The sequence below is a fragment of the Scyliorhinus torazame genome, chromosome 21 (assembly GCF_047496885.1).
Source record: "Scyliorhinus torazame isolate Kashiwa2021f chromosome 21, sScyTor2.1, whole genome shotgun sequence".
Taxonomy (NCBI): Eukaryota; Metazoa; Chordata; class Chondrichthyes; order Carcharhiniformes; family Scyliorhinidae; genus Scyliorhinus; species Scyliorhinus torazame.
The window spans coordinates 96,389,935-96,414,339 of record NC_092727.1 but is presented as its reverse complement, the minus strand read 5'-3'; the positions used below and the strand labels follow the sequence as shown (position 1 = coordinate 96,414,339).

Genomic DNA, 24,405 nt, shown 5'->3' with positions numbered 1-24,405 from the left:
CGTGCACCACCCGACTGACTATCTTAAATTGGCTGTTAGTGTAATTTTAAGTACACTGAGAATTATTTAGCACATGGGTCCAATCAAAGAATCACATTTTTGTAAGGGGCAATTTAGCGTGGCCAATCCACCTACCCTGCACATCTTGGGTTGTGGGGGTGAGACCCATGTAGACACGGGGAGAATTTGCAAACTCCACAGTGACCTAGGGCCGGGATCAAACCCAGGTCCTCGGCATCTTGAGGCAGTGCTAACCACCGTGCCACCTTGGCACTCTCCAGAATCACATCTAATGTTGGACATTGCTTTTGAGTTCTACAAGCACAGGCTGGTTGGGTATGGTCCGTACCTTTCCTGTTGTGAGCAGCGGCTGGAACATGTTGTTTGATACAGTCCGCCAGTCTTTGGGACATATATTTAGCATATCACTGGCAGTGACATTCATATACCACGTTACTCATTTGTGTGATGCGAGATATCTTGTTATTGGCGGATACCACTCGTTTTGCTACTGCATAGAAGCAGTGTGAAACAGCTCCCTCCACTTGTTCAAATTTTCAAGACATCGTGCCCTTCCAGGGTAATCTGCGGTAGACTGGCACATCTCAGAGTTTAAAGTGACAGTCTTTGGGTTTTTCATGAGTTTGTACTCAAGAGTTTGTGCGTAAGGATCTGACCAGAGTAGTTATTATCCCATAGAATGTCTTTTGAGTATCAAGCTTGCATGGTGAGCAAGTAACTTGGGTCCTATGAAGTTGCTGATGAGGGCAATCTTATTTTGTGTGTAACTTCAAGAACCCCAAAGCATGTATTGACGAGAGAATGTAAGCTTGCGGTAGACAAACCCTGGCAGATTCATCAACCAGCGCATCAAAGAAAGGGAATTTATTTGACTGCTCCATTTCAACGATGAATTTAAGCACAGGATGAAGCACATTAAGACATGCAAAGAAATCATTACATATTGCTATGGATTTAAATATGGCAAACTTATAAGGGTAGTAGGATATTCGGTTTCCTTCCATCAAAGACCTGTTTCTCATGGGACTCAACAAAGATGTTTCCGAGAACTGAGCCTGGGGGGAGGGGGTCCTATTTGGGCATACTTCTTCAACGATCACTCGCTAACTAGTATGATTGCCACCTAAGAAACTCTGTGCTTGTTCATGGGTTCTGTTGGTCCTTGCTTTGAGCCAAATCCTAAAGCCGCTCTTTGACTGTACAATTGACGTTTTTTTCTGGGAGGTGGGATCAGTCCTTGGACGCTAGATCGCTGATGTTCCTCTCTCAGGCTCATTTTACGGGCCTCTTCTTGCCGTTGGGTGTCCTCAAAGAATTGTGTTCCTTTAATCAGGAGGTTCCTCCAAGTAGGTCTCTTCTGAGTATGATGAATGGAGGATTTTAGGAATATTGGTGTCTAAATATTGGTTTAATGTAAGGATTAAAAACCTGAGGTTATAGTATGCTTGACTGCAGTGGTCATATTGTTAAAAACTTGTGAAGGCCTGAGAGCTTCTAAGAGCCAAAAGATGAAATTGATCAAAGGATTGTGGTTTTTCAGTCTGGGTTAATGTACTGTGGTTTGACTGGGGCAAGTCCCTGGGGAGTTAATGTACTTCAGGCTGCAGAGGCAATTTTTCTTTTACCTTGGGAAGATGAAGTAATTGCTGGGGGGAGCCAAGGGATGTAGAGAGACATTTTGAGAAAGATTTAGACAGACTTGTGGTGAAGGTTTTGTAGAAGGCTTTGGAGAGGGAAGAGGTGAAGTCTGTCTGTCTGACACAAGTCTACAATTCTCTTGCAGTAGTTATAAAACAGAAATAATATTTAAACCAGAGCAGTCTTGTCTGGGGACAAGAGAGAATCTGAAACACACCAGGAGAACCAGTTTTCTTTAAAGGCATTCAGCCAGTGTCTGAAGGGGTACTAACTAGCAGGAGTTAAATCATATTGCTGCATGCCATGCTGATTTTAAGACAGATTAAGAGCTGTATATTTCTTGTTGTTTAATAGCATAATTGTAAGCTGTTCTTTTTGGGTATGAAGTTTAAAAGTTTGATATTGTATTAATAAAGTTTAAAGAGCCCTATTTCTTCACGTTAATTACTTCTGGAGCAAATCATTCTTTCTGCATAGTCTTAACAAATAAACTAAAATATTGGTGTTTCGGTCCAGTATCCTAGCCACTGTTGAGGTCTGGGCAGGGATTAATATGAGCAAGGGTCTCCCAGGCATTGACATCTGTGTTACCTTTATTGGTTTAAACCTTCAAAGTGTCTTTGAAGCGCTTCCTTTGTCCTCTTGTCAGGAGCCTTCCTTGAGCTGCAAAGAAGATTTTCTTTGGCAGTCAGGACTCTTGACATCCAAAGTACATGGCAGGCCCAGCAGAGTTGGTTTTGAATGATCGTGGCCTTGATGTTGGTGCTCTTGACTCCTTCAAGTTGCTGATGTTAGTACCCCTGTCCTCCCAACTGATATGGAGAATCCGTCTCGGACAGCGTTGATGGACCCTCTCCACGGCCTTGAGGTGGTGTCTGTATACAGGTTTCTGAGCCATTTAGAAGAATTGTGAGAACAGCTGCCTTGTACACTTGGATATTGGTGTCAGCATGAATGTCTTGATCGTCAATGACTCTTGGGTCTTGGGCGTCCGAAGGAGGCGCTCGCTGATTGGATACGATGTTGAATCTCCGCATCAATGTCAGTCTTGGGTAAATGGTGGCTCCCCATGTAGAGGAAATGGTTCCCCGTTGATAGGGTTCCCCCGTTGATCTTGATGGCGGGAGAGACCGGATCTTGCTCCGGGTTGGTTAAGGTTATACATTTGATTTTCTGACATGTACTTGAGCTGGCTGGATGCAGTTTTTCAGCCAGGTTGGGGATGGAACAGACTATTTTTAGGGTACCCTTTCTAGCTCTTCCATCTGATATGCCCTTGAGGACTTGTTTTGGATTGGGCCTTGTCTGATACCTCTCCCACCTTACTGTCATGGGTGACCCTGCCAGGAAGGATCCAGACTCCCAATGCCATTTCTCATGGGATCAATGGAATGTTCAAACCTCGTGGAATGTTCAAACCTCATGGAAGGTGGCAATCCAAGGAAAGGATTTAGGCAAACTTAGTGTATTTAAAGCTGAACTCAAATGTGCGAGTTGCTGAGTTCATAAGCTCAATGAATACTGATTTATGCAATGGTAGCTGGTCTAGATTGCCAGGATGTAGTGCTACAGTACAAATATCTATGGCTTCCTTAAGTGCAACATTGATGAATCGGCTAGCAATATCAAATGATCACATCGATGCAGGATTATTTTCAAGGTCTGTATGGTCTTTGCAAATGTGAAGGAATCCTTCACCATGTATCTGGAAAACTTGTTGAAAATTGATTATACCTATTTACCCAACCATTTGGTCAATTCATGCTGTGTAGAACTGGTCATGGACAAGATGGGGCATAAAGCACCATCACTTTGGTGCATTTTCCATGGCAACACCGCTACCCATCAGTCTACGTACCAACCAATCAGCACTCTTTCTCGGGCAATATAAACGTTGGTATTCTTGTGATTGTCCTGATGAGTGCAAGACAGAAAGCTTTGAGAAAATGTATTTTTTTAACGATACTCCAGTTCTGTACTATCAATGTAACATAGAACATACAGTGCAGAAGGAGGCCATTCAGCCCATCGAGTCTGCACCGACCCACTTAAGCCCTCACTTCCACCCTATCCCCGTAACCCAATAACCCCTCCTCACCTTTTTGGTCACTAAGGACAATTTAGCATGGCCAATCCACTAACCTGCACGTCTTTGGACTGTGGGAGGAAACCGGAGCACCAGGAGGAAACCCACGCAGACACGGGGAGAACGTGCAGACTCCGCACAGACAGTGACCCAGCGGGGAATCGAACCTGGGACCCTGGCGCTGTGAAGCCACAGTGCTATCCATTTGTGCTACCGTGCTGCCTATCAATGTACTATAAATAAATAATTTACTGGGGCATTGTAAAGCTGTAGTTCGGCGAATTATTTTCATTAACCTTTTGAAGCTAATTTGGAACTAATATTTTTATTTTTATTTTGTTAAATTTTCTTTCAATACTAAATATATCTTCTGACATATATTGTGATTTGGATGTTATCATTATTCCCAGTTGTAACCATTACTGTTTTACCCTTATTGTTATTAGAAATGATCTATGAGCTCCAAAGCTTCATCTCTTTTTTAAAAAAATGTAAATTTAGAGTACCCAATTCATTTTTTCCAATTAAGGGGCAATTTAGCGTGGCCAATCCACCTACCCTGCACATCTTTGGGTTGTGGGGGCGAAACCCACGCAAACACGGGGAGAATGTGCAAACTCCATACGGACGGTGACCCAGAGCGGGATCGAACCTGGGACCTCGGCGCCGTGAGGCAGCAGTTCTATCCACTGCGCCACTGTGCTGCCTTAAATCTTCATCTCTCTTGCTTCACCTGCAGTTTTTAAGTCAATCCTTGTTATTGGAAATTATAACAGATTTGCAACGTGATTGGTATTCATTCAGGAAACAAGACTCTTATTAGAAAGTCCTTCCTGGGCTCGAAGCGAAAGTGACAGATTGAATTAATTTATATCTTAATGTGATATTAAAGAAATTGCATCGTCCAGCATGTTCTTTTTAAGTTTATTTTTTTTTTAAAAATCCTACCGGTGGCATTGTTGTGTAAGGAGATAGTTATAGAATGTGCAAACCGTACTGGGCCTGCATTTACTTGTGAAATAAAATAAACTTAATCCCCCCAAATTATTGTTATGGGTGACTGGTATCTCATGCAAAGAAAAAGTAGTTTTAACATTGCTGATGAGGGGTAGATCTGTGAATTAACTAAGCTGGGCACTAAAAATCTTATTGCCAACAATAGGTATATAAAACACACTAAACAAACTTCCTTCACATAACCAGGTATGGTTATTTGCAGACTTGTAAATAAATCTACTATCAAAATTGGGGTGAGTGGGGGTGGGCGGGGGAGGGGGAGCTTTACTCAGAAAACACATTTATGCTTAAGTTGCAAAGTTAGACAATAATTCAAATAAGTTCTTTTGAGTTGGTAGCCTACAGTGGAAATTTTAAAAGTATACCAAGGAAGTTTAGATTTTGTTGGTGTTGCAGTACATCAGTCCGTTGGTTGTTTGTGGTCCTGCTGACCCACAGTTAGATAAAGCAAGGGACAATGTCATCATTTCAGTTGGTGTTTGTACCATTTTTATTCTGGTCGTTGTTCCAACAAAAACAATAACCATGCACTGCACAGCTGTAAATCGTTAATCTGCCAATGTATTACCACAGCTGTTAAATACAGTAAATGATTTGGGAGCACTTAACTGCTAGTTTTTGTGTCTAGGACTACTTCAAATACTGCAATTTAATCTTTCTACTTAGCTTTTTATGCTGGAGCCTTTGCGCCTTCTAATGCTGGCTCCAGCAGGGATAATTCCAGCACAGGCAGATCCCCTTCTCTCGTCATGAACTGAAGACATGTGTCTTAACTCATTGTTTTACATGGAGCTGTCATTCTCTAAAAATGCAAAGCCTCACCCCACTGACAGTGCTAACCATCCTTCGCTTCCCACCATACCCAACACTGTTTTTCTCCCTCACTGACTTTGACTGTTCAAACCCCTCCCTCACACCTGCAATGTTTAGTCCCCTGCATTCCGCTTCCTTGCCCCATGAAAATGATCATCTCCCCTTGCATTCTCCAAAAATGCTGATGCGGACTCTTCTGTGGTGCATCAGGAGGAGGGGATGCGGGAGGGGGTGTGCAAAACAGCTCAACGTCTCTGTGGTCCTCGAATCCTGATTCCACTATCAATGCAATCAAGGAGCAGTCCGCACATTGTAAAACCAACAATCGGAACTTTAAGCTTCTCGCGTAGGTATCGTGGATCTGTGTTGTTGGGACTTACTCAGGGTCCTGACGTGCACCAATGGCTAAGTTGAGTTGGAGGCCTCTCTCCCTCTATTGTAAATTTGAGCAAGAGTAGCTTAATAACATATTATGGTGAGGTACATCATATCAGATCATTTGATCTAGTAGTATTGCAGAGTCCGGACGGAGTGCTGGAAAATGGGATTAAAATAAATGCTTGATGGTCTGCGCAGATGTGATGGGTCGAAGGGCCTCTTTCTGTGCTGTAAAACTTTATGACTGACTAAAACCTGACCTAAAAGCCTGCAGGACTGTGGAGCTTCAAATTATATGTCAGGATGCATTAAATATTGCACTTGGAGCAACATAACCACAACTGATCATCATAGTTAGGATAATATCGTATATTAATAATAAAATACTGTGGATGCTGGAAATATAAATACAATGCTAGAAAGACACAGTAGCAGTATATTTATTTTCTGCAGGAAATGTAATGTCTTTCTGAGGATTAGTGTACTGAAAGGATGAAGTGATATAAATATATAACAACTTTTTGATTTTTATTTGCACATATATTAAGTAATTGTCAATGCTGAGATTAGCATTGTCTCAGATATATTCACATTACAATTACTCAATTAACTATTTGGAGGGAACATGAATCTAGATTGAATAGCTAAGCAGATGGGGCTATGGGTAAGAGTTATTTAATTCAATTTACAGTTACATTCACGGTGAAGTAAAAGAACATAGGAACAGAAGTAGGCAATTCAGCCCTTCAAGCCTGCTCCGCCATTCAATCAGATCATGGCTGATCTCTTCCTGGTCTCAACTCCACCACCATACCTGTTCCCCATATCCGTTTCACCCATTTTAAAAATCAGAAATATACCTATCTCCTTCTTGAAACTATTTAATGATTCAGATTCCGCCGCACTAGGGGGCAGCGAGTGCCACAAATTCACCACCCTCTGAAAGAAGTAGTTCCTCCGCATCTCAGTTTTAAATCTACTGCCTCTCAACCTATATGACATCTCGTTCTAGATTCCCTCCTAACGGGAATCATTTGGTCTGTGTTTACTTTAGCAATCTCTTTTTGTATTTTATGTACTTCAATCAGATCCCCCCTCATTCTTTTGAACTCCACCAAGTATAAGCCCCAACTGTTTAATTTCTCCTCATACATCAACTTTTTCATCCTCCGAATCAATCTGGTGAACCACCTCTGAACTGCCTCCAATGCCACCCCATCCATCCTCAAATAAGGAGACCAAAACGACACACTACTCCAGATGTGGTCTCACCAACACCCTATATAATTGCAATAACGTGTCTCTACTTTTATACTCCAGTCCTTTTGCAATAAATACTAGAAGAAACATTAAAGCAACTGTAACCTCAATCTATGGGCTGAACCTTATAGATCTGGCAGGTGATGAAATTTACCTTTTGGATTGTTTAGTCCTCATGAGCTAGGTCTGGGTTTTAATTAGTGTCATATTATTCAAGTCTGAAGTAGATTTTGTCAGACTAAACGTGTAGTAAACATGTGCCTTTTGTTGTCCTCTTGTGTTATTTTCAGTAAATTAAGTAGCTATTAAAGGTACTAAAATTTTATTTACTTACAAGATCACACCTTAGTGCTGTTTTTCACTGGACATGTTTGGCACCCTCAAATGCTGAATTTGCTGAGCTTGTTGCTGTTTTGAAGATCTTTACCTGATTCATGACTGGCTGAGGCTGTCAGTGGAACACAACCAATGTTTCTACTTGAGCAACACCGCTTTTAAAGCTTGTTAAGAAGTGAATTAGTCAGTGAGGAAGATAAGCACGAGGTACAGGACGCCATTAAGTCCATTGAACCTGCTACATGTTTTCACCATGGAGCTTGTATCTTTTTAATTGTAATTCTCTGCCTTTTCTCCATAATCCCTTAATGCACTTATTTTCCAATTAACTATTTATCTCCTTTTTAGCTGTCTTAATTAACTTTGCATCTGTGGTCTTTTGGAGCGGTTTCTTCATTCTATTAGCCATTTGTAGGGAAACTTATTTTTGGATTTGCTTTTAACTAGCTTAACTGGAATTTTATGATATCCTCTCTTGGTCTACAGAAGGGGACAGCCAATTAATTCCTCATCTGTCAATATTCTTTTTTATTTGAAATGTCGCAATCATATAAACCTTCAGACACCTTATCTCTGATGAATATACCCATTTACACATGCCCTTTTTGAGTTCTGTCATCCCAATGTTTCTAGTGATGTGCTGCTAGATTGTTACTGAAACCTCATACACTCTTCCAGTAGTTGGATAAACTTGGAGCAAATAACTTTTCAAATGTAGTCTGTATTGCTTCCTTTCTGTTATATGCTGTGAGGAGCTCTCTTGTACTGTTTGCATTTTTTTGATTTTTGATTTGACCGGAAAACTGGAATAACCTGGCATTCAAAATTCATAGAATCCTGGAGGCCATTCGGTCGATCGAATCTGCACTGATCCACTCTGCCCTACACCTGTAATCCCATAATCTAACCTACACATCCCACGGTGCTAAGGGGAAATTTAGCATGGCCAATCCACCTAACCTGCACATCTCGGGACTGTGGGAGTAAACCGGAGCACCCGGGGGAAACCCACGAAGACACTCGAATGTGCAACTCCACACGGACAGTGACCCAAGACCGGATTTGAACCTGGGTCTCTGGCGCTGTGAGGCAACAGTGCTAACCACTGTGCAGCCCTCTTAACTTTGGGAGAACTGGTTTACGATGGGAAGTCAAATGATGACATCTCCTTGAATATGTCCAGCCAGAGTTGGCAACACTAAGTCATTGGTTGAACAAATGATACCCTGATCAATGAACCCTGGATAATCTGATCTCATTGGTTGTCCTTTGTGAATGGCCCATACTGCTGCCAATCGCCCTCCCATCCACCCATGCCTTCGTGGTAGGTGTAAATAAAGTTAATGCAGCTGACGACAGTGCTGGAAAACAGACAGACGAACACAAAAGTTTCACAATTAGAGCTGTCTCATTGAGGACCATTTTGGGGAAGAAAATCTGCCATCGAGAAGAGTTTCTCTGCATGCGGAAGTGTCCCAGCCCAGCCACTTAATGATCGTTGAGTAGGCAGTCATTCCAATTCAGGCTGCAATGCTGCGCAAGAGGGTTTTTTTTGGGGGTTACTAAACGAAGCGCGAGATAAAGGGGAGAGGAAGTGAAGAGAAGCTGAGGTTGTATGGAAAGGAGAGGGAAAATCTGCAAACCTGGAAATTGAGTTATTTTGAGCACATAGTCAGGACATCGGGGAAGTAGTAGTAAAATCAGGATGTCTGGTCACCGTATTGCAAATTGGAATTAATGACTTCTTGGAGATCTCAATTATTTTGATAATCTAGAACTTCTTCCCACCATCCCTGTGTTTTACCACTTTAAATTTAAGAATGACAATCTAAGTGAACTACTTCAACGGGTTACTACCTTTATTTCACACGCTAGTTTTAAGCTATGCTCTCTTACCTGTTTCTCTTTACAATTGACTGCAAGATTGCCCTTAGTGTTGGGTGGGGTTACTGGGTTATGGGGATAGGGTGGCGTGTTGACCTTGGGTAGGGTGCTCTTTCCAAGAGCCGGTGCAGACTCGATGGGCCGAATGGCCTCCTTCTGCACTGTAAATTCTATCTATGAAACTTAATCAATTTGGATATACACCACCCTTTGGACATGCCTGCATTAGTCGCCTGTGCCGAATTGTAATCTTGACCTGTTGGGTTAGTATTTAAGGCAATATTTGCAGTGCGGGGAAAAAAATTCCACTGGCATGTCTGAAACTGATAAAATGTTAACTTGTTTCTATCACCTAAATATTTTGAAAAATGTAGTCTGGCATGTTGGTTCGGCATTATGCTAAGGAATGTTGAAAGTATTTTGTCTTGACTCCTTCATGTTATGAAAAGAGAGAAATGCTATTTTTGTCTTCGGAAGGACGAAGTGCTTTATTCTCCAGGTTACTTGTTTTCTGACTATGAAAAGGCAGAAATGTCTCAACAGGTCACTTGTAAACTTTACGGATTGAGTTGACTTTCGAGAAAGTGATATAATTTTCCTTTTGTAGAAAATGATGCCCTTGGAAAGTATTATTCAAATTCTTAAGTGAATCATTTTGTTATGCAAAGCAGTAATCTTTATCCCTGCTGATGCTATTGACTCTGGTTTTGCGTAAAACAAGCTTTACATTGACATACATAATAATAATAGCCTATTGTCACAAGGAGGCTTCAATGAAGTTACTGTGAAAAAACCCTAGTAGCCACATTCCAGCACCTGTTCGGGGAGGCTGGTATGGGAATTGAACCTGCACTGCTGGCCTTGGTTGCATTACAAGCCAGCAGTTTAGCCCACTGTGCTAAACCAGCATATATCTGTGCTGTGCACCTGACGAGTGGCGTTCTACTCTGTAATTACAAGTATTAGGCAGGTTTCAAGACTGCATTTTGCGATGTTCAACAGACTCTTTAAGTAGTATGGGGGGATGGAGTTGAAAGGGAAGAGGAAATGTCCATACTAAAACGGTCCCCAATATTGATCTCTCTGGGATTCCGATTTCTTATCAATGGTTACCTTTATCTGTTTTTCTTATGCTGCATCTTATGTCTGCAATGCACTGCCTGAACGGGTGATGAAAGCAGAATCAATAATAACTTTCAGCAGGGTATTTGATAAATACTTGAAGCAAAGAAAAAAAACAGGGTTCTGGGGAAAAACTAGGTAAATGGAATTGAAAGCAGAAAATGCTGTTATGTACTCAGCAGATGTCTGGTGGCATCTGTGGGGAAAGAAACTGAGTTAATGTTCTGATGAAAGGTTATTGACCTGAAACGTTTACTGTTTCTTCCACCACAGACGATACTGTCGACCTTGCTGAATATTTTCAGTGTTTCCTGCTTTTGGTTCTGTTTTACAGCACCTGCAGTATTTTGCTTTTGCACAAGGGAATGTGACCAACTGGATAGTCCTTTCCAAGAGCTAATATAGATACAATGGCTGAATAATCATCTTCTGTGCCTTTATAGTTGATTAAAATACAAACATTGTGGGTTTGGGAATTTATAAAAAAAACAAGACATCCAACTTTAATATTAAATTTAGTAGGTTAAATATCCATCCTTCAATTATTCTATTGTGTTAGCACTGCTGCCTCACGGTGCTGACGTCCCAGGTTTGATCCCGGCTCTGGGCCACTGTCCTTGTGGAATTTGCACCTTCTTCCCGTGTTTGCGTGGGTTTCGCCCCCACAACCCAACGATGTGCAGGGTAGGTGGATTGGCCTTGCTAAATTACCCCTTAATTGGCAAAAATGAATTGTGTACTCTAAATTAAAAAAATATATGTTCTATCGTAGTTTTGGACTTGTACAGCATGTTTCCACAGTGGTTAAAATAGGAAAGTAATGCAATTATGAAAACAAGCTGGCAATGCTGTTAGGACTCACAGGATCTTGGGTTATGTCAACGTCAGTTTCTAGTGCAGGAAAAGTGGAAATCCTGTTTTGTAATACAACATGGTAGGATTTTGAGTTTCATTTTAAACATTGCAAGATTGAAATGAAACTCCCGAATTTTGTTTTTCTAAGCAAGTATGGGTATAGTGTCTCAATTCCGGCCATCCAAAAGCCTGTGGTTGTGTGAAAACAGGACATTTTTATAAGTTATAATGCATCAATTTAATTGTTAAATAAGTAAATAACTTATCAGGGTGCTGCATTGGTGCTGTGGTGCACTAGACTAGTTATTGGCCATGTGCACCATTCCTTCGCTTTTAAGCTTCAGATACACTTAACCTCACCTGACCTGTATTCAGCACAGCCTGTGTCTCAACCGTACTTAGCTTATTATTCTAACTTCTTTTCAAATGTTATTTTTAAATTGTTTTTTAATAAATAAACTTATCAACTTGGTTTCATGCATCCTATTAATTGAATTAAGGTTTTTCTCTGAAAAATTGCAAGCTCCAGCAGGGACTTGGTACCAATGTTGCTGGTTTTGAGGCACTGAATGAAATCCGCCATAGTCCCCGAGGACCATAGGCTGCTCTCCCCTTTTTGAGAGAGAGAGAGAGAGAGCTGACGGCAGTGATTTAACCTAATGGTCACCACACCTCGGGTGAGGGGCAGGACTGAGATGCTAGGACCTTCATGGATAACCTCAGCTGGCATGGGAATTGAACCCGTGCTGTTGCTTCACTCTGCATCACGAACTAGCCATCCACTCAACTGAGCTAACCGCCACTATACCTGTATAAAGCTGTGCCTAAGGTGCCAGCCATGTTTGTTTGTAGTGCCATTGCATCGGAGTCCTACGTTTCAAGTCTTGCCCAGAAGCTTGAGCACAAAATCACGTTTGTGCACAATACCTAGGTTAACCTTCCAGTGCAGTATTTCCCATGGATTAGTTTATAAGAACAAACCTGATTTTCTAACACAATTTTAATTGTAGCAGTAAACCCATTGATTACATTTATGCCACATCTTGATTTTTAAGTGAATAAATAAATTCATATTAAATAAATGTCATTGCAGTCTAATTTAACAAATTAATGAAATTTAGTTAAATAAATTTCAATCAAATAAATTAAGCCTTTGTGAATTAAAAGATGAAGCTGCTTATTTAGGGAGCAACATAGAGTGCCAAGATGTGAGTTAAATTACGTTCTAATGTTACAGTTTGATTTAGTTCTCAAGGCCAAGGTTAGGAATTGTTTCAGTTTTGTACTGGGTTACTGTCCTGCTGCTTTGTTTTCTGCGTCAGCAAGGGCAGAGTTGTCAAGTGTGATTGAGCGGTAATGATTGCATATGTATGCAGTTCAGAACAGCAACACTGGGGGCAGTAATGATGTCAGAAACGTTGTGCATGTGTAAAGGCCCAAAATGTATTGCTGTGAAAGCCCAATGGAATAATCCTAGCTTGCGAAGCAGAAGGAATGCCCAAGACACTTGGGAGTTGCTCATTGTACTATATGACAAGTTGGCTTTTTACCGTTGGTGATAATGAATTATTTTATATATCATATATAAATTTTGCTTCCAGGGACTTTTTTTAATATAGTGGACGAAGGACCAACCCGGTTGCTGAAAATGACTTGGGGCTGGAATTAGTTCCTTTTTTAATGATAGCGAAATGGACAGTGAAACAACTTTTCATTATTTAGTAAGTGTGATCTTTGAACCTCCAGATTTATGCCAAATTAACATCTTTACATAGGCATATGTTCCACTCGAGCCGCCTTCCATCTTTTCTCACTTAAATATACCATTGTACCCATCTACTGCCTTCTCCCTTAAATGTTTTGTCTAGCTCCCCCTTAAATGATTCTATGCTGGTTGCTTCAACCACTCCCTGTGGTTGAGAGTTCTTTTTAGGTGAGAATTTTTCTTCTAAGTTCCCTAATTGATTTCTTGGTGACATTAAATAAAGAGGTGAAGAGTATAATTACTATTCATTATTGTAATAGAGATTTTCAATAAATGGTGTTTTAGATCAAGAATTTCATCTCAAGTTATTCTCACTCTAATGGTATTGTAAGATGCTATGCATGTTCTACACTAATGAAACATTTATGTCATCTTAAACGCTCTTCAAAAAGAAATCCAAATGGACCTGATGGATCAAAAGGATTGTGAGACATCTTTATTAAATACAGATGAGTAATGCTCCTTTGTCAAGATTCCTGTGGAATTTTAGCTGCAAGCTTAAGAAAATCATACTGCTGTATTTATAAATTCAGTAATTGTTTCTTTAAGGGTAAAAGGGCTCTAAGCACTGCTATATGAATAACAGTGTTGTTCCTACATTCTTCTACAATACTTGGAGCAAAGTAAATTTCAATCTGAAAATCTTCTGAAATTTTCAGTAAGAAGCTGATGATCTGATAAATTTTGAACTGTACAAGCAAATTCCAAGTTCAACGTACAGTGAAAATGTGATGACTGCTAGACACTGACTACCTTTTGGTAATTCGCTTTGAATATAGTTAATCAGGTTATAAGTTTCTATTTCGGATGCATTTGAGTAGCTATAACACAAAATAGTAATTGATATCAAATTCAGCATTTCAGTTGGGTCATGACTGACCTGGGAAATGAAAATCTCAATACTATAGTTGTGAAATGCATTTGAAGTTGGGGAAGAGAAAGCTTTGCTTTTGCATCTATATGTCTGTGCTGTGGAGCCCGTGAGGCTGAAGATGGATAATAAAAAAGGACATTGTTTGATTTTCCAGGGTTCACAGTCCTCACCCATACAAGTGGAAACCAGGAGAATTGGAGTGAGCAGTGAGGTTTGAAATATAGTCACAGTACAGAAGGGGGCCATTCGGCCCATCGAGTCTGCACCGGCTCTTTGAAAGAGCACCCTATCCACAGTAACCCCACGTAACCTTTTTTGACTTAAGGGCAATTTAGCATAGCCAATCCACCTAACCTGCACATCTTTGGACTGTTGGAGGAAACCGGAGCACCTGGAGGAAACCCAAGCAGACATGGGGAGAACGTGGCAGACCCCGCACAGACAGTGACCCAGGCCGGGAATCGAACCTGGGACCTTGGATCGGTGAAGAAACAGTGCTAGCCACTCTGCTACCGTGCCACCAATGTTAAATGAACAAATGATGAATGAATAATTTATATTCCCTAAAAACTGATCGTGATTTCTGAAAATGATATAAGTGACATGGCTTCATTTAATTGCAGGCATATTTTGCTTCTTTGAGGTTCTATAGCGGAAGCAAGCCGTGACCTGAATTCCCTTCCCTTTGCAGCAGTAGCATTCCAAATGGTAGTAATTACAACGCTTGTTGGGATTGACATGGTAGCACAGTGGTTAGCATTGTTACTTCACAGCAGCACGGTCCAAAGTTTGATTCCTGCTTGGGTCATTGTCTGCACGTTCTTCCCGTGCCTGCGTGGGTTGCCCCCGGGTGCTCCGGTTTCCTCCCACAAGTCCCGAAAGATGTGCTTGTTAGGTGAATTTGATATTCTGAGTTCTCCCTCCGTGTATCCAAACAGGCGCCAAAGTGTGGCCACTAAGGAATTTTCACAGTAACTTCATTGTAGTGTTAATGTAAGTCTACTTGTGACAATAATAAAGATAAAGATTGTAAAGTACTATTTATTGGACTTTCACTAAGGGTATTAATTTACAATCGTATGAATTAGGAGCAGGAGTAGGCCCATTGAATCCTGACAGTGCAGAAAGAGGCCATTGGGCCCATCGAGTCTGCTCCGACCTTCTGAAAGAGCTCCCTACCTAGGCATTCTCCTGCCCTATCACCATAACCCCACATAACCTCCACATCTTTGGACTGTGGAAGGAAACCAGACAGAGGAAACCCACACAGACACTGGGAGAAACTCCTTACAGACAATTACCCAAGGCAGGCACCAAACCCTGATCCCTGGTGCTTTGAGGCAGCTGTGCTAACCACTGTGCTTTGAGCTTTCCCCATCATTCAGTAAGATCATGCCTGACCTGATTGTAACTTCATCTCCACATACCTGCCTAGCCCAATAACCTTTCATACCTATGATTATCAAGAATATATCTATCTCTACCTTAAAAATATTCAAATACACTCCTTGCACTGCTTTTTGAGGAACAAAGTTCCAAAGAGACCCCACTTTGAGGAAAAAATTCACTTAACCTCCAACCTAAATGGGAAATCCCTTATTTTTAAACAGTGCTCTCTCGTACATGATATTGCCACAAGAAGAAACATCCTCCACGTTCACCCTGTCAAAACCCCTCAGGATCTTGTATGTTTCAATCAAGTAATCTATTACTCACTCCAGCAGCTACAAGCCTAGCCTGTCTGATCTTTCCTCATAAGACAATCTGCCCATTCGCGTCTTAGTTTAGTAAACCTTTTCTGAACTGCTTCTGACATATTTACATTCTTTGTTAAATAAGGAGATGAATAAAACACACTACTCCAGATTTGGTCTCACCAATGCACTGTATGACTGAATCGTAACCTCCCTACTTTTATATTTAATTCCCCTCTCAGTAATTGATAAGGTTCTATGAACTTTCCTAATTACTTGCTGGACCTGCAGACTAACCTTATGCGATTCATACACTGACCCCATGACACCTCTTCATCTCCGAGCTCTGAAATCGCTCACCATTTAGATAATATGCTTTTTTATTTTCCTGCCAGAATGGACAATCTTACACTTTCCTAAGTTACTTTCCAGGTTTCTCACACTCCTGTACATTCTATGATAATCTATGATTAATCTAGGACAAGGGTTCGGCACAATATCATGGGCCGAAGGGACTGTTCTGTGCTGTATTTTTCTGTGTTCTATATACTTGAGTGTGTTAGGGTGTGGCAGCTATTATAATGGCAGCCAAATTGAAAAAGAATATACATTAGATTTCAGGGTGACTTAATATAACTGATTAACCAATTACCATTATTTTAGAAATTACACATTTTTAAAATGGCAGTAATTAGTTTGGTTTATCACAAGTTTTTACTTGTTCAAATTGTTATAATAGTAGAATTCAGCTTGTATATTACGTATGCAGAGTCTGATAAAAATCTTTGGAATTGACTACAATGGGAACCAGCCATCTGAATGCTGCCTTGTCTAGCTGTAAGCCGTTGTAATAAATCAGACTAATGCTTTGAGAAAGGGTCTATTTAGGAGCAGCAGCGAAAATTCATTATTCCCTTCTGTAAACACCAGATTGCCTGCTTAGCAAAGTCAAAGTACTTTATATAATTTTTGCTGAACTATTTAATGTCTGCTTCAAGTTTAAATTTGTATATGTTACATGTTTTGGTTATATTATGCAGATGAATAGTTATTGAATTATTTATATTCAAAAAAAAAATTCTAATTAGTGAAACATTTGCAGTTTATATGATGTTTGAAACTACTTTCTAAATTACTTAAATTGCCATGTCACATATTGATATGGGAGCATTGTACTTTTGGGTGATGAGTGTATTCATTTTCAAGGCCAGTGTGTGCTTGGTTGCCTCTGAAGGCCTGCTTGTATGGTAGTTGGTCCAAAAACTAGATATATTTTTGTTTAGAAAGATGCAGCTTTTTATCGGTAAACCATGAATGCGAAATGCAGAATTTGTCACGATTGCTTTTCCTTCGACCGTTCTGATGAATTACCAGTTACTTTGGCCTTTTATGCTTTCTGGAAAGTGGATTCAATGAAGTTGCAAAGTATTTTACTTTCTGAGGTTAAAGTAGATAGAGCTGTGTGCTGTAGGAAGGAAAATCGTGATTGGTTTAAAAAAAAGTGCTCAATGTTGTAAATCACCTTGTTCCATCACATCTTAGAAAGTGTACACTTAAAGCAGCCAGAAATATTAGTTTCTAAGCTGCAGGTTAAGAGCCTGTTTTATATTGTCTTTAGTGTTGTTCAAAGCACAACATTTGAAATTCAGTGTCTTGGTCTCTTTAAATCATTGAAATATCTTGCAAGTCTTGGTATAGTGCGATTTCTCCAGCTGGTCGGGTATAAGCACAGGGATCTACCATTGCACCTCTCAGCAGATTGTCCATAGAGTTCAAGCGCTACTCCAGGAATGTGAACCATCTAAGTTGGCACTTTAATGCAACAGAAAGTACTTCTGCATTGTTGGAAATACTATCCATCAGCTGAAACGTTTCACCTGATTAATAGTTGCACTCCTGCCATTAATTGGTTCAATGATGCATGTTCTTCAGAGCATCCATAATGTTTATGAAGGGTTTTTTTTGTTATGAAGATTTGCAGCATGTAACCAGGTTTCACACTCCAGTTATATTTCACTTTTAAGGAAGAAAACAATGTGTGGGATCTATGGCTTTAAAATAGAGGTGTAAAGTGTAAAAACAGATTCCTTGTACTTCATGATAAACTCTGTCTAAGTATTCTGTCTAAATAGATGCCAAGGCCTAGGAGAGGGATGCAGAGGTGATTTACTGGAATGGTACCAGAGATTAGGGAGATGAGGGAATGTTCTAAGAGCAGAAAAGGTTAAGAGGAATAAAAGGGGAGAAATGGTTTTGCACTGGAAGGAACTGTGGTAGCCAGAGGGACGTAGATTTAAGATAACTGACATTATCCTGGGGGATATGAGGTTATGCAGAGTGCTGGAAGCAGACTCCATCGTAACTTTCAAAACAGAATTGGCTATATAGTTAAAAGGAGAATTTGCAGGGCTGAGAAAAGAGGGTGGTAGGGTCAAAATGATTGCATAGTTCTTTGAAAAATCTAGTACAACCACAATGGACCAAATAGAATCGTATAGGAGAATCCAACTGAAAAATATATCCAATTTTTGTTGTTATTTGGTATAGGTATCTTATTGTGCCACACAAACAAGGGAAGCTGCTAAGTTCTTGAATTTGTTAATGTGAACTGAGTTAAAACAGGGCTGTTAATGTAGCGCAGGGATTCTTAAACATTTGCAATACAATTGCTATCCAGTAATCCTAGGTTGACCTGCTTATGTGCAGGTATCTGGGATGGGATAAGGCTCGGCTATAAAATCCTTTCTCGTTGAATCGTAGAAGCAACAACAAATCCTAGGCATATCTGTGAAGACTAACTATTTTGACAAGATCCTAAATGATTACTGCTTCAGCTAGGATAGCATATGTCATCCATGAAGGGGTTAGTGCTGGAAGTTACCTCCTGAGAATTTACACAAATGACAGGCTCTTGAAACATGTACAGACCAAGAGACATCAACTTGAACTGCTCTGCTGGCAGCTGAATTGCTACATGCAACTGTGGTTACTTTGACATCAATAACAAACCTAAGTAAAGTCCTCCTTGTTCCTGCATTTATCATCAATTGACATTGAGTTATTGTACAAATAGAAGACAAAGTAGAATGGTGGACCTGACAAAATACAAGCAGCAAGTTGTGGGTTGTTTGTAACAAAGAATGTGATGCCCACTATAATGAAACCTCAGAGAAAGTGGAACATTTACAAGATTAACCACGTAGACTATCTCCAAGGAGAATGCAAAAACTGAAGGGACTACAGTCAAGACCTATTGGGTGTTATCACATGAACAATGTATTAAACCTGTTTTGGAACTGTTAAAAGCTTGCTATCTCATCCAGATTCCTGACCAATTCTGAAACTAGCTGTTTATTCCTGAAATTTTTCATGAATCTTCAGGAAGAGAGGTGTGAGGGTTGTTACATTTTTTGTAACCAGCTTGTGTAGTGACTTTAAATAAAAATAGAAGATGCTTCTCTGTGCTCTAAGATATTTTTGGAGTGCACTAGGTAGACTTGGTGATTTATTTTTCTCCAACTGGCAGCTCAGCTTAAATTGCAGGCCTCTCATTTTAGGAGTTAGGAGCATTGAACCCTGCATTATTCGTTTGACCTTTTTAAGATGACATGCAAAATAGTAGCTATTAATTGTTGGAACATAATTGTTTCGTTTGAGTTTTATTCAAATAGGACATAATTTGTAATTGCAGCAGATGCTTACCTCAGTTTGTCAAATATAGAGTTGGGATTTTCTGGAATGTATCTCAGCCCCAGCGATCGTTGGGATTGTCAGTGTTTGTGCTATTGTCTCATTACCTAGAAGGGAAGGAAGTTCTGATGAAAGAGCCATCCTCCGGCTGCTTCTGGGATCTCAGTAGCTGGTTTCAAGGTAACGGGTGGCTTTGGAGCTGAATGCTTGCAGATGACTTGGTGACAAAGAAGGGGAAGAAACGGTGTTTAAAATAGGGAAGTTCTCCCTCTCAAAGGAACTTCTTTGCTTTATTGCCTAAATTCACACATGCTGGAATGATTTCAGATGCTCTTACCATGGGTTGCTAAGCTACTATCTGGCATGACTAATACCCATGGACAAGTTGCATGTAATAAAAATAAAATGAAGCCAGTTGAGCAACTTCTTTTTTTTTTTACACAGGCATGGTTCTATCTGAATATTGCAGTGACGTTTCCCACAGCAAGCCATTGTGTTGAAGTACGCAAATACGGTGATAAATCAGGAAAGGTGAGTTTTATTCTACTGAATATATAAATATATATATAATATATTGCTAAAGTCGGATCAAGTGATGTTGCATACCTTTGTTAGATGTGATTGAATTATTGAAGCTGTCAACCATTTGTGGAATTTCCTTTTTCATAAGTTCACCCCAATTTTTACTATAAAGTATACAGGTGGGTGTTCCTTTGACATTGCCCGCAGCAGCAAAGATACGAAAAATCAATGTTGAAAATTTAGACTAGACTAGATTTCTCTCCTATTCTTTTGTTTTTTAAAGGCTGCTATTTTGCAGGCCCAGAGCCCACTTCTTACTTAAGCTGCCCACTACTGTACACTGCTGGTATGAAAGGACACAGAATATGGTTACATATACTATTGTACTTAATTCAAAAAATCATCAGCCAAAAATGCTTTGGAAAAATATTGGCAAGCTCTTGGCCTCCACCAATATTAGTTCATAACCCAGCAATTTGTAATGATAGAGAGATGGTATGAATTGCGATTTGCCACAAATTGCTGGGTGATTTGTGCTGTATTAACTGAATGGTGCTGTTTATCTCGAGGGTTTGTAACACATGGGGAAGCAGTTGTGTGGAGGCTTTGGCAAACTTCATCTTGAGTTCAGTTTGGGGCACCAAACCTCAGGGAAGATATATTAGGCTTAAATGGGGATCAGTGCAGATTCACCAGAATTTGAACAAGGCCTAAATATGATTGAGGACACAGAATTGGCTTGTATTCCTCTAAACTTTGAAGAGGTAGTCAAAATTATTTGTTAGGGGAGCTGCAAACAACTTGTTTTCTCTGGGGAATCTCACATGGGACGCAAGCTTAATATTGAAGCCTGGCCATTTAGGAGTAAATTTAGGAAAAGTTGCTTCAACAGGTTTTGTAAATTTGGATAACTCTTCTCCCCCCCCCCCCCCCCCCCCCCCCCCCCCCCCCCCGGATCCCATATATATTGGAATACTGCATATTTCAAGACTCTTGGAGATCTTTTGTTTGCTGGAATTAAATGATGGAGCAAGTTTCAAGGAGTTAAATGGCATACTCCTGTTTCTATTTGTTTGTGTCACACTTCAGTTTTAAGTGTTGCCAGTCTACACTGATCTGTACACTGCCAGGAGGAAAATCAAATGATGTGAAAGAAGAGGGTTAGATGAACACAAAGCTGCAATTAAAAGCTTGTGGAGTGCGCATTTAAACAAGTACTTTTGATATCATTGCCATGAGTGTTTAGGTGGTACAAATTTGACTATTTTAAATATAATCTTCCTGACAGAGAGAGACAGTAAGAAACATTATTGTCTTGATTAAATGTTAGGTTTATATGTAAATCTGGTGTATTGTTGGCAGTGTTGTCACACACACGCACGCGCACACTTAAATCTATAAGCAATATGCATGATTTTATGTCTACCCAAAATTTACTTCAGCCATTATAAAAGGGAAGAAAAGAGCATTGAAGCCTTTGCCTCCGAGAATGTTATTATCGAGTGGCCCTGAGAGAGAGTGCTGTGCCATGCATTAACCTTTTGGTAAACGACCAAGTGCTGCCAGAGCGGATGATAGATTTTAAAAAAAATGTTAGTCGCTTCTGTTGTCAATATACATCGTGTGTTCTTTATACTCCTCTTGGTTTAATCTCTGAATCAGAGTCCCTTAATGTGGTGTATTGATGCTACCATCTTCCAAAGTAGGTTGGGGAGAAAATTAAATGCAGTGGTACTAATAGTTTAAAATTGTCACTACAGAGGAGAAAAACTGAAAGACTGCAGATTTATAGGGAATATGAGATCACTGACCGGATGTGCTGCATGAGGGATTAGTTTACTGAAGTACTCTGAAATGTCATCATACTGGTGAAGGTATTTTGAGAGACATCTGGGCTACCACAAAATGATATGAATCAAATTCAATTTTAAGTCACAAATTTATTTTCTGTTATTAGACTACTTTATTGCTAGTTTGGAATACTAATTTGGTTTGGTTAATACTTGACCTCTGAACCAGATTGATTTTTGCAGACCATATTGAAAACCATTGCAGATCCCAACAAAGAAATGGATAATTTTACTTTTTGACTAATTAAAACTTCCTTTGAAGGTAGTGACAAATTTGGTTTTATTTGATGTTTGCGCGTTGTCCAATTTGTTCATTTCCGTAGTGGACAATGAATAACAAAACTAAATGCTCTCATTCTTACAAAACTTTGCATTCTAATTTTGTTATAAATATTTAAGAAACTTTTTATGTAGAATGAATTTTGGGTTTGAAGGAGGGATCTTTCATTTCTGAAGCGAACATGACCACTGCTACAGGTCCCCAAGATAATAAGGTGTTCTCAGTGGGAAAAGCCATGGTTCTTTATGGTAAAATTGCAGTTATTTGTTGCTGTCCCTTTTAGAGGAATTCACTTGCCAAAATTAATATAACTTGCTTAAATATCAATTACTTTATTGAGAGTTAAATCAGAATCTTGTCAAATATATTACTAAAGATTTATTATAAAGTCATCTATTATATATAGTTTCCCCAGTCAGACCAAGACCTACACACAAGGATATTTGATATAATTTTGCTCTCGGGTCACAAAATGTATCCCTGGTTATAAACTAATTACAATAGCTTTTCATTTGTTTAGCACTTAAGGTGCTGGAAAGTGCTTCATCACTTGTGTGGTGGATTTGGGAGATTTGAAAACTTATGGATCTCAGTATTTTTGACTCACTTTGCTGGTAGAAGTAAGTACTTTAACTTTTGTGACCACATAGCTTCACAATTCCCATCAGATAATCCAAAAAATTTCAGAAAATTTATGAAGCAGACAGATATTCAATAGGTACATGGATTACGGTAGAATGATATAGTGTAGATTAATTTGTTCTTAAGGGCAGCATGGTAGCATTGTGGATAGCACAATTGCTTCACAACTCCAGGGTCCCAGGTTCGATTCCGGCTTGGGTCACTGTCTGTGCGGAGTCTGCACGTCCTCCCCGTGTGTGCGTGGGTTTCCTCCCGGGTGCTCCGGTTTCCTCCCACAGTCCAAAGATGTGCAGGTTAGGTGGGTTGGCCGTGATAAATTGCCCTTAGTGTCCAAAATTGCCCTTTGTGTTGGGTGGGGTTGCTGGGTTGTGGGGATAGGGTGGAGGTGTGGACCTTGGGTAGGGTGCTCTTTCCAGGAGCCGGTGCAGACTTGATGGGCTTGGTGGCCGCCTCCTGCACTGTAAATTCTATGATCTATGATTAATCTAGGACAAAGGTTCGGCACAACAACGTGGGCCAAAGGGCCTGTTCTATGCTGTATTTTTCTATGTTCTATGTTCTCTCTGCAGTATTATAATAAATGCCATTGGACTGAATGTCCGGTTACTGAACGTTAGATGGATTAGATCTAACCTATGCCATGCAGGTTATATCTTGACTGCATCACAGTTCTGGAGAGATTGTTCTGAGACCTGCAGCCTCACATGCATTTGTCAATTTGGTGTGATCTCACCAAGGCCCTGTTTAATTGCAGCAAGACATCCCTGCTCCTGTACTCTAATCCTCTCTCAATGAAAGCCAGCATACCATTTGTCTTCTTTGCTGCCTACTGTACCTGCATGCTTGCCTTCAGTGACTGGCGTATGAGGACACCCAGGTCGCTTTGCACATTCCCCTCTCCTAATTTATTGCCATTCAGCTAATAATCTGCCGTCTCATTTTTGCTACCAAAGTGGATAATCCAGCATTTATCCAAATTATACTGCATCTGCCATTCATTTGCCCACTCACTCAACTTGTCCAAATCACACTTAAGGATCTCTGTATCCTCCTTTCAGCTCACCCACCCATTTGTGTCATCTGCAAATTTGGAGATATTACATTTTGTTCCCTCATCTAAATCATTAATATATACTGTGAGTAGCTGGGGTCCTAGCACCGATCCCTGCAGTACCCCACTGGTCACCTCCTGCCAATTTGAAAAAGACCTGTTAATGCCTACGCTTTGTTTCCTGTCTGCCAACCAGTTTTCTATCCATCTCAAAGCACTACCGCTAACCACATGCGCTTTAATTTTACATGCTAATGTCATGTGGCTTTGTCAAAAGCCTTTTGAAAGTACAAATATACCACATCCACTGCCCCCCCACTTGTCAACTCTACTCATTACATCCTTGTAGATTTGCCCCACGTGATTTCCCCATCATGAATACACGTTGACGCTGTCCGATCCTGCCATTGTTTTCTAAGTATGTGGTGGCAATAGTTTAAGATTATTGGAAAATATGGGATTCTTGAAGATACACTTAAAATGAATCATATGTTTTAATGGCAACTGATCTAGCAGTGAAAACTACTCTCATTTTGTGAAAAAAAACTGATTCTTCTACCTATTCAAAGAGCTGTAAACACTTCCATCTATCAGATATGTCTAACTTTGTAAAAGTAGGTTTCATAG

At 40.1% G+C, this 24,405-nt stretch overlaps 1 protein-coding gene across 3 annotated transcripts in view; it reads left to right on the top strand.

Annotated features, from left to right (window-relative positions):
- Positions 1-24,405, top strand: part of spop (speckle type BTB/POZ protein) — a 147,927-nt gene that overhangs the window by 25,626 nt on the left and 97,896 nt on the right. For all 3 annotated transcript variants that reach the window (XM_072487099.1, XM_072487098.1, XM_072487100.1), the window contains exon 2: positions 19,878-19,964. Coding sequence is in view for 1 of the 3 variants with exons in the window: in XM_072487098.1 (XP_072343199.1) it covers positions 19,878-19,964 (87 nt within the window). In the remaining 2 variants the exon portion in view is untranslated. The remainder of the gene's footprint in view (positions 1-19,877; positions 19,965-24,405) is intronic.